Raw genomic sequence first — 10797 nt, 5'->3', positions numbered from 1 at the left:
TGATGATGGTGGTGATGATGGTGATGATGGTGATGACGGTGGTGATGGTGATGGTGGTGATGATGATAGAGATGATGGCGATGATGATGGTGGTGGTGATGACGGTGGTGGTGATGGTGGTGATGATGAAAGTACTGATAATGATGCTGCTGCTGCTGCTGATGGTTTTGATAACAATTATGGTGTTGATGATGACGGTGATAACAACCAACATTATTGAGAGCACACCATGTGCCAGGCAGAGTTCTGAGTACTTCCCTTTATTTTCCCATTTCATCTTCACTACAAACCTCCGGGAGAGCGTCTACTGCTATCCTCATTGCACGTATGAGTAAACTGAGACCCCGGAAGGCTAAGGAACGTGCCTGACATCACACAGAAGGCAAGCAGCAGAGCCAGGGGGTGATACAATAAGAACTATTTGGTCTTCGTCCTTGGTTCCTGGCACACAGCTCCTAAAACCCTTGGAACCTCCAGAGTGATAGGAGTATCTTCTGTATGCTGAGAGGGCAGATGGCAGGGTCCCTAAATAGCTTCAGGGTGGAGCTTGGTCACCAGGAAAACCAAAGTATGATTAGAAGGTGGGAACTCTCAGCTCCATCCCCCATTCTCTGGGGAGGAGGGAGGAGCTGGAGGCTAAGGCAATCACCAATGGCTAATGATTTAATTGGTTATGTCTACGTAATGGAACTTCCACAAAAACTCCTAAATGACAGGGGTTAGAGAGCGTCTGGGCGGGCGAACACAGCAAGGGGCTGCAAGGGTGGTGCACCTGCAGAGAGGATGGCAGCTCCCCGGCCCCCATACCCCGCCCCGTGCATCTCTTCCATTTGGCTGTTCCTGAGTGGTGGCCTCTATAATAAACTGATAGTAGTAAGTAAAGTGCCTTCCTGAGTTCTGTGAGCCATTTTAGCAAATTATGGGACCGAAAGGAGAGGCCACGAGAACCCCTGATTTATAGCTGGGTCGGTCAGAAGTTTGAGTGACACCATGGGGCTTACTACTGGTGTCGTGGGATCTGTGGGGTCTGAGCTAACTCCAGGCAGTTAGTATCAGAACTGGGGCACCCAATTGGTGTCTCGAGAAACGGAGAATTTGTTGGTGTGGAAAAAACGCCCAGACACTGGGTATCAGAAGCGTTATGAGTAAAAACGGTTTATGGGGTATGAAAAAGGAGGCTGACTCTAGACTGTACACTCTTGGCAACTATGCTTTTTGGCTTTTATCCCCATATCCTCTCCACTGAAAACTCAGAGAAGTCAAGTAATTTTTCCAAGGTCACACAGTGAGTGTCCCCTCTGTAACAACACTGGTGTCCTGCCTAAGGGTTCAGTAAATGTTTACTGAATGGATGAAGGGGTTAGCTGTCAAGTCAGGATTTGAACTCCGGTCTGTCAGACTTCAAAGCCCACAGTCCAAGGCTTTGCACGTGGATGAGAGTCTAATACATCTGTTGATGGATAGGAAGGAAGGAAGGAAGGAAGGAAGGACGGAAGGAAGGGTGGGAGGAAGGGATGGAGGAAGGGAGACAGAAAGGCACAGGCCATTCCTTGTAGCTACCTCATTTTCTTACATCCATTGTCCTTAGAAGCCCTCACTGTTAAGAAACACTGCACTTTTCCCTGTCTTAGGTTTTGGGGAGGCCCTACTGAAGATATCTAGTGTGTCTGTCTATTCAGCATCCCACCCACTTCTGGTATCAGAACCTCTTTGGCTGTGGTTTGGGTGGAGCTAACCCTGGGCATTTGACCCACCTGGCTGGAGAACCCCCTCCTGTCCCAATCCAGGTGACTGGGTCAGAGATGGCCACGTGACCAAACCAGCCATGGTAAGTGTGGGAGGCCCATTTCTAAGATGGTCGCCAAGGCTGGCAGGCACCCTCTGGTATTCACGCTGAGTAACTGCCCAGGGTCATACCACCGGAAGTGGTATAGACAGAGAAACTGAGGCTTAGAGATGGTAAATTAAGTCTCCTGGGCCCAAACCTCTAGAGGGTGGCAAAGCTGGGACTTGAACCCAGGTCGGTATGACCCCAGGGTCTGTGCTCTTAGCCACCATACACCCCCTCCCTTGCGTGGTAAAGCAGTATGGCACAGCAGCAAGACCTCCCGCCTGGAAGCCAGGCGACCTAACTCTAGTCTCATTTCTGTCACTGAAAGATGTGTGACCCTGGGCAAGTCACTCAACCTCTCTGTGCTGCAGCTGTCTCATCTACAAAATAGGCTTGGACCAAATCGTCTCTAGTTCCCCTTCCCATTCACATTATAACTCCGAACCAAAAGCTCATGTTGAGGGCTGAAATGTGAACTCCATTTCTATTTCAGGAGGAAGAAAACAAGGAAAACCACATGAAAACAAACTTCTAGTTAATGCCGCCTGGTAAGGTTCTGGCCTGGGCCCAGCCCTGGCTGCACCGTGTTGTCAAAACACTGCTGTTTCCCAAAACCTGGGCAGGAAACCCTTTTCACACACACACCCAGGCCAGGGTTCTGCTGAGAGGTCAAGGCGGACAGCAGCTTGGGGTTAGAAAGATGCTCATTGAAAAACAGATACTGGGGCTGGCAGAGTGGGGCGATGGTTAAGAGTTGGCTTGGAACACCAGCTCTGAGCAGCAGGGCCCCGGTTCAGATCCCACATAAGGGCCAGTGACGCTGCGCCCTCTACAGCTAAGATGGTGAACAACAGCTTGGCCTGGAGCTGGGCTGCCATGAGTCGCCAGCTACGGCGTAGGCTGCAGTGGGGCTGCCAGCAGCTCCCATGAGTGTCTGGCAGCCAGCGAGCCACTGCCTCACCTGGGAAGAGCGCAATGATAATACCAACATGGGCCAGTGAAGTGATGTCCTCCACAACTAGACTGAAGAACAATAGAACAGCAACTTGTCTGTTCCCCTTGCCCGATTCCCCGTGCTTTTCCCCTCCCCCAGTTCCCTAATAAAGTCTTTAAAAAACAAAAAAAAACAACAAAAAAAAACCGGATACTGGCCTCGTCAGGGGCCTCGCTGTTACAGTACCGGGTGGCCAATGATCTGAAAATACAAAATCAAGTCAGGAGAGGCTGCGGGCTTGTAACGCTCCCAGCAGTTTCCAGACAGGAGGCCCAATCGGTAAGGTGCTTCGAATCACCTACTATTTTTCCTTTTACAAAACTGCCCTAAATTCCTTCTCTCTCCATCTGCCTGGGGCATGTTTATACCAAAGGAGCACATATCGAAACACAAATCAGATTCTAAGGCCATCCCTGAGGCTCAAGGGCTCCGCAGCCTCTGCTTCCTCTTTTTGGCGCCCTTCCTCCTCCGTTCCCTTCCCCGGCCTCCGCGCCTGAGCTCCCAGTCGCCAGTCACCATTTACTCAGTGTGCATTTCAAACCACGTGCTTTCTGTGTCTGCCTGCCCAGAGTTTTTCAAGACGCGATGGGGTGTGGAGCAGAGTGGCTAAGGGCACAGCCTCTGGAGCGAGACAGCCTGGGTTCCAGTCCCAGTTCTGTGGCCTCGCCTGGGTTACTGAAGGCATGCCTCAGTTTTCCCGTATATAAAACGGGATGGTGATTAAAATGGGATGACAGTTAATACAACAGAAGCTTTCGGCACCATGCCTGGCACACAGTGAGTGCTATGTCAGAGTCAGCTATCATTACTGGTATCTTCACAATACTCCCCCCGCAACTCCCTGTGCAGTGAGCATTATTATCCCTAGTTTATAGGGGAGGAGTCGGACCCACGTTCACGTGGCCAGCAGATGGTGGCGCCGGGACCTTAACCAGGTCAGTCTAACTCAAAAGCTAATACTCGTTACACAATGATATTATTCAATTCAAAAACCATTTACCAAGTTCCTTCTCAGTGCCAAAGATGCCAAGAATAAACAACGACAAAGGCTGATGTTATGGAGGGTCTGACCAAGCCTTTAGCTGTGCATCAACAGGATGCAGAGGGGGACTTTTTCAGTTGACCCCAGAACTAGCTGCCTGGGCCCCAGTGCTGGGGACAAAGGAGGTACCAAGAAGCCAGCGACAACCGGGGCCTAGCACGTCCCTCTGGGGTTTTTAGGAGGCAGAGACAGGGCCCTGTGGTATACACACTGTCCCCACTCCCCACCTCTCTGAGCAGAGGGGACACACTGGCCGAGTGGGCACAGAGAGCTGGAGACTATCCCTGCCCATCCACTCAAAAGCCGAGAGAGATGGCTACCAGAGTCACTCACAAAGATCAGACGCCGCTACAGGGAGGGGAGACTGGTGCCTTTTTCTCTCGGGGCATCTGCTTAGCCAGGGGACTTGCTCATCTGCTTTGCACTTTCCTGACCAGAGGAGAAGGCAATGGACAGAGGTGGCCAGCAGAGAGAAGGGGGGAAACGGAAGACACTGCCCTCGGAGCCCTCGAGGCGGCAAGACTAGGTGTGGCAATGCTGCAGGAGCCTCCCCAGCCCCAGCCCTGACCACGTGGTGGCCGGAGTCGCTGAGCTCCCTGTTGCCAGCCCGCCAGCCCTCGTCCTGAGGCGTCTCGCTGGCCACCGGAGTCCTCGCTCCTCGTGTCCATGAGGCCGGCTGGAGGAGCCCGGGGGACTCAAGGCTCCTGGGAGCATCCTTCAACCTGTGCCTGCTGGGAGCTGGTGAGTCAACACCCCAGCACCCTCAGCCCTCGGGCAGGCTACAGCGAGTGCCCGGGAGGATCACCGCCCAGCTGCCCACAGTGGTAACTGGCCCAACAACATGCCCTTTGTTATTTGTAGGTCTCATCTCCCCCTTCCCTCTGGTTTTTCTTGGCATCACCCCCCCCCCAAATAAAATACTTGCACTCAAATCTTGGTCTCAGGGTCTATTTCTAGGGAAGCCCACCCGAGGATGATAGATGACTTTCCCATGGGTCAGAGGGCCCCAGAGGAGGTAGCTGGGTTTGGGCCACCTAACCAGGGCCCATCCTCGACGGCTGCTCCCCTGGTGAAGGGATCCCAACAGTAAGAGGCCATGGGACACGCTCCCGAGGGCCAGGGCAGCCCCCACCCACTGCCAGGACCTTCCAAATCGTGGACATGTGTCTGCCACTAGGGCCAGCATGAACCATGCCTGCCAAGGTCCTTCAGTGGGGATGCCAGCCAGAGAAGTGGCAACAAGAACAAAGAGAACCGTAGCTGCGGCAGCTAAACAAGGAGACATTCACCTTTCCTGCTCCTAAACCTCCTGACGGACACTCCCACCCACTTCCGGACCCGCAGTGGTGATGGACAGGGCTGTGAGGAGAGCAGGACTCATGGGAGGACAGGCCCATGAGCGTCCTCCCTGGGACTTTTGGGACTTTTGGGAGAGGCTCTCTCTCCACTTGTGTGGCCCGGCGGGTAGGACCTTCCTGAGAAGAACGGTGACAGAGGAAGGCGGAGCTGAGGAACATTCCAACTGAGAAGGATTCCCAAGGCACAACCGAAGCCCCAGACCCCGTGGTGCAAGGAGTCCACATGACCACAGACCTTCCGCTCTGGCCAAAGCGAGTTTGAGATGGGTTCTGCTAGTTTTAACCAAGATTCCTGATTTAGACATTTTGGAGGCCACCCAAGAAAGTCAATCTCTTTACCTCAGCGTCGCGCAACTCTTGTGTCTACTCCTTAATGAAAACAGCAGTTCCCACACAGACACCTGTCTTGGTGACCAAATCGGACTGGCCTTTGGCCATTTCCGAACGTCCAACCCATTTGGCGCTCCTGAGGAAAGCCGCCAGTACAGCTCTTCAGGTTCTGACGGCTTTCACAGAAGACAGGCTCCGAGCAAACGCAGAACCCTTCTAGGGGCGTGGCTCCAAAGGCGGAAGGAAGCAAGATCCGTATTTATATAAAACTGTGGACATGCTGATGAAAAATACAGTCTTCTCACACTCAAGTCACATGGGGTAGAGCCTCGGGCAGGACTGTCTCCTGAAGAGATCATTTCACAGCAGTTATGGGTGCGGGTTGGGAGTCAGTCTCAGGTTCCAGTCCCCATTCCAGCTGTGCATCGCAGGGTAAGTTCCTTAACCTCTCTGAGCCCTGGGGTCCCCATTCATAGGGTGCAGGTGCCATGACTATCCATCTGGTAGGGTAACGTAAGCACTGTACGCAGCCCAGGGTCTGGTACGTGGCGAGTACCAGAAAGCCTTTACTGTCACCATCTCTGAATCTCACCTGGCAAAGGTGGCACACACAGCCCTCCCCTCCCAAGCCATGCGACCCTGAATTCCAGACATCCAGGGTCTAAAGGGTGTTCCTCTGGACTGAGCAAATCTCAAGTTAAAGCAGTTTTCCGAAACATAAATATTCAGCACTCCGGTGTGCAAATATCACTTTTGACTAAACACATTTTCTTCTTCTGGGCTCAAATCAAACATTTCTTTTCAGTGGGGAATCTGGCTTGGTAATAAAAGAGACGACACCCCATGTGATGCAGAATTATCCCCCAAGGACTTCTAAGAGCATGTACCCCGAGTCTGCTTGGCCCCCAAAGGCTCCATCACACCTAATGCTAATGGCAGCCTATACTGGGTACGCGGGCAGCCACGCCAACTCCTTTGACCATCACAACCCCCACCAGTGAGTGGCAGGGTCACGGTTCACCCATCTGTCCGGCTCCAACAGCCAAACCCTTTCTGCCTTCCACCGGCCACCTGGTGTTTCTCGGAATGATGTCCAGAGCCCACCTGCATTAGAATGGAATAACCCAGCACACTCACTAACATGCATGCTCACCCCAGACTTACGACATTGAGGCTGCGGTCGGGGAACCCCAAGGTCCCAGGAACAGCAGCATGACAGTGGAAGTCCCCACTCTGTCTGATGGCCCTTGTTAACAAAAGGGCTGGTCCTGGTCTTAAAACCAGCCACCTATGTCCGCCCGCACCTGACGCCTGGGTCCAGGCCATCAGCGCCCGCCTAGATGACCGCAGCAAATGACCCCTGACTGGTGCCTCTGCTTCCTTCTCTCTTTTCCTCCCAACATTTTAACGGTGAACATTGTCAAACGCAGAGAAGCTGAAAAGAACTGTGCAGTGAACCACTCTGCATACATCACCTCAATTCTACAACGAGCAGTTAATATCAGTAATTCTGAAATTAGTAGTTTTGAAATATGCTGTACCTGCTTTCTCACATACCCATCGATCTTTTTTGAATACATTTTAGAGTGACTTGCAGACATAACACACTTCCCCTAAACACGGCAGCAGGCAAGTCATGAAGCGGCCTTTAGTATTTGTTTATGGCTCTTTTTTCCAGATAAAATTTATATTCAATGAAATGCACAAACCTTACACGTAGCAGAGGAGTTTGACAAAGGCATATACCGTGTCTCCCAAAGCCCTATCAAGATGTACAACAGCACTGTTAGTCCAGACGTTTCCACCAAGAGCTAAGGAAAACATGGTATAGGGGTGTCCAGATTCTCTGTGTTTCCAGGACCTTCCACTGACGGGAAGACTGGAGCTTGGCCGTACAGAATTTATTTTGTCGGGTGGGTCTTGCTCTTTCAACTCTAAGTTTCTTGACAGCTGAAAACCCAGTGACATCAAATATTAAGGAGGAGACGTGGAAAGCACCCTTATATCCTGCTCATGAGATGGGAGGGAAGCTTTGGGGTCACAGCAGACACTGCCAACACCTTGCCCGCCACCTCCGGGCCCCGACCACTTTGGCACACATGGGCCCATGTCCAGCTGCCAGCAAATGCATGTTTTTGCATCTGTGGATATCAAAGGTCTCTTCATCGGCCAGTGCAACAGGCCAGAAATGCCAGCGTGACCCTGCCCGTCCCCCCAGCAGCCCTCATCTCATGGTGACAGGAATTAGTGTATAACAGCCGAGCCCCCCGCCCCTCAGGTGGAAAGACTCTTGGGCGTGTGTCTGACGTTGGCTCCCAGTTTCCTCAGCAGGTTTCGGCTTGGCACCGGCAGTGGTACCAGCCCAATAATGCGTCCCTTATGTGACTTTCCCACTTCCTCCTGATGTTTCCTCCGGTGTCACCTCCCTAATAAATGACTTCCCTGGCCTCAGGGTCTCCTTCCCAGGGAATCCAAACAAAGAGACAGATAAATCTATCTTCCTATCTTTGAGGTCTCTCTCTCTCTCTCTCTGACAGTGGGGCAGCCCCTCCAGTCCTCATGTATGAAACCCATACCCCAAATGTGACACTGGGTCACCACATCCCTAGCCACATCCCCATCTCAGAGCTCAGCTTTGAGAAGCGCCTTGGTGTGTTAGACGCACAGTAACCCCACCTACATCACACAGGACTGCTGTCCCCAGCGGGGATGGGCCCGCAGAATGCCCAAGGGAGGGGCTCTCACAGCCCACTGGAGAGAAAGCCTGGTCCGTGGGTGGCTCCCCAAGCAGCCAATGGCATGTCCCTGGGCTGGAAGGGGGAAAGAAACCAATCTTACAATTTGCCTGAAGAACATCCACCTATCAGCCTGTTCTTCAGCCCTCATTTTATTCTTCCCATAGCAATTTCTGAGAGTCAAGATGACGGATAGCTTCATACCCCGGACAATCATTCTCCTTATTAAATAACCCAGAATCAATGGCCAAAAAGCTCCCAGGATGGTGGTAGTTACATGAATCTATGTATGTGATACAATTTCAGAAACACACACGTGGGCATGCTCACGTGCATACACACACACACACACACACAGAGGTGCACGTGAAAACTGAATAAGGTCTGTAGTTCAGCTGCCAACGTCACTGTCCCAGTGTCGCTCACATACTCTGGTTGTGTAAGATTTATCACGGGGTTGCTAGGTGAACCAACAGTACCCAGGAAGTCTCCGTATTGTGTCTGCAAACTTCTTGTAAGTCGAAAATTATTTCAAAATAAAAAGTCTTAAAAATACAACAACAACAAATTAAACAGTAAAACAAAAGCCCCCGTTTCTTTTTTTCACAAAAGCTCCGGAGAAGACCGCGCAAGCCCACCCCTTACCTGAGAGCTGGGGATCAGCGCCTTCCACCAGTGCCCGCCTTTCACCAGGTCCACGTCGCACAGCGGCACCGACACCTTCCCGATGACGCAGTGGCGTGAGAACTTATCGAAATCCAGCACGGTGAGCAGCAGGGTCCGCCGCTGCGCTTCTGGGAAGGGGATGTCGAAGGTGTAGCGCTCCTCGAACACCGGCTTCTGCGTCTTGCGTTTCACCCCCGTCTGCTTCGAGTTCTTCTGGTCGGGCAGGAGGCAGATTTTGACGTAGGGGTTGGAGTGCGCCATGTCCTGGCGCGCGCCGTCGTGGGAGATCGGGGGTGGCAGGTCCCGGGCCTCGATCACGCGCACGGTCAGGTGGTTGTGCAGCAGGTCGTACTGGGTGCTGAAGTGCAGCATGCCCAGCTGGTACTTGGACAGGATCTCCTCGTCCGTCAGAAAGTCCACATCGTCGCCGCTGGAGTCGAGGCAGTAGAGCCGGGGCTCGAACTTGCGGAAATAGTCGTCGGGGGTATAGGTCCGTCTGAGCACCGACGGCTGGATGGGCTCCTTCTTGGCGCCGAGGATGCCAAACTCGATGGGTTTAATATCGACGAGCGGGGAGCTGGGTCGTCTGGACTCGAGACCTAAACAGCCGCCAGAAATCACAGTGAACGCAGGGGACCGGACCTGGGCCCCTGCGGGAGGTGGCAGCGTTTCCCAGATTCTCACACCGGCCGCCCTGCTTCCCACCGCTCTGCGCCATCTGCTCTCCACACCTTGAAATCCTCTGATTTATTCTCTGAGCGGCAGCGTGACGGCACCATCGGCTCCGCCACCATCACCAGCGCAGCTAAGCGCCAGGCACTGTTCCAAATGCATTGCACGTATCAAGTCACCTCATCTTCACAGGTATTAGCTGATGATAACCCCCCGGCCCCCCTCCCCCAATTTACAGATGAGGAAACAGAAACTGAGGTACCTCGCCAAAGGTCACACAACCAGTAAGAGGAGCCAGGAGTCAAGCCCACCCTGTGTGGCCCCATTGTTGGCCCTAGCCATTACCCGATACTCTACTTTCAGAGTGCACTCGGGCCAGAGTGCCTGGGGCAAATTCCAACTCAGCTACTTGCTCGGGAGCCAGTGACTCACCAGTAAGGAGCCATGTGACTCGGGGCACATTCTTTCGACTCTCTGGGTCTCAGCCTCCCCATCTGTGAAATGGAGCCAATAACGGCCCTTACCTCAAAGTACCAATCACCATACTTCTTCAAGGACCCTATTTAGGGAGTCCTTGGGCTTTAGCCTCCTCCTCCTCAAACACATATGCTACACATCAGAGGGGACAAACTGGGCATCCTGTGGGCCAAATTCGACCACAGATACATTCTGCTTGGGTTTAAAAGTCAGGAAGCTGCACATAAAAAACCCAGATTGCCAGTTTCGCTTTAGAAAGATCAGGCAGTACTGAGCCCACAATCCCACATGGCTATAGCTGAGCGGCAGCTGCCCCTTCAATGGGGCGCCGACTTCCCTGCTGGCCTCAGTCCCCACCCCTAGTGACTCTCCAGGTTGAGAGTCAGCTGCCATTAGGGTGATGTTTGTCCCTATCCAACCCTGTTCACTCAGCCACAGACACAACCTGTCCGGCCCCTGGAGCCACTTGGATTTGCAAGCCCTGCTGTAAACACGGTAACACTCGCCTTTCGGGCTCTGAAATGATATGTGCTGGCAACGTCAACCAATGGAGCCAGTTCAATGAAACGTGATCAGTAAATACAAAAAGCAGTCAAAACGATCGCTTCTGATTGAACTCGGCAGAAATCAGGCGCGACGTCCTCTTGTCACACTGTCAATCTCTCTGTTCTCCCACTCGGCCCCCTCCCCAG

The 10797-nt window shown here is 52.8% G+C and overlaps 1 protein-coding gene across 9 annotated transcripts in view; it reads right to left on the bottom strand.

Moving 5' to 3' along the window:
• The window catches only part of SYT17 (synaptotagmin 17), a 60510-nt gene that overhangs the window by 38734 nt on the left and 10979 nt on the right, over window positions 1-10797 (bottom strand). For all 9 annotated transcript variants that reach the window (XM_019666878.1, XM_019666877.1, XM_019666870.1 and 6 more), the window contains exon 5: window positions 8936-9555. In XM_019666878.1, coding sequence (XP_019522423.1) covers window positions 8936-9555 — 620 coding nt within the window. The remainder of the gene's footprint in view (window positions 1-8935; window positions 9556-10797) is intronic.

This window comes from Hipposideros armiger, unplaced genomic scaffold, assembly GCF_001890085.2.
Source record: "Hipposideros armiger isolate ML-2016 unplaced genomic scaffold, ASM189008v1 scaffold_480, whole genome shotgun sequence".
NCBI classification, from domain to species: Eukaryota; Metazoa; Chordata; class Mammalia; order Chiroptera; family Hipposideridae; genus Hipposideros; species Hipposideros armiger.
Note: the sequence above shows the minus strand (reverse complement) of the source record. Positions and strands in the feature narration are given on the sequence as shown.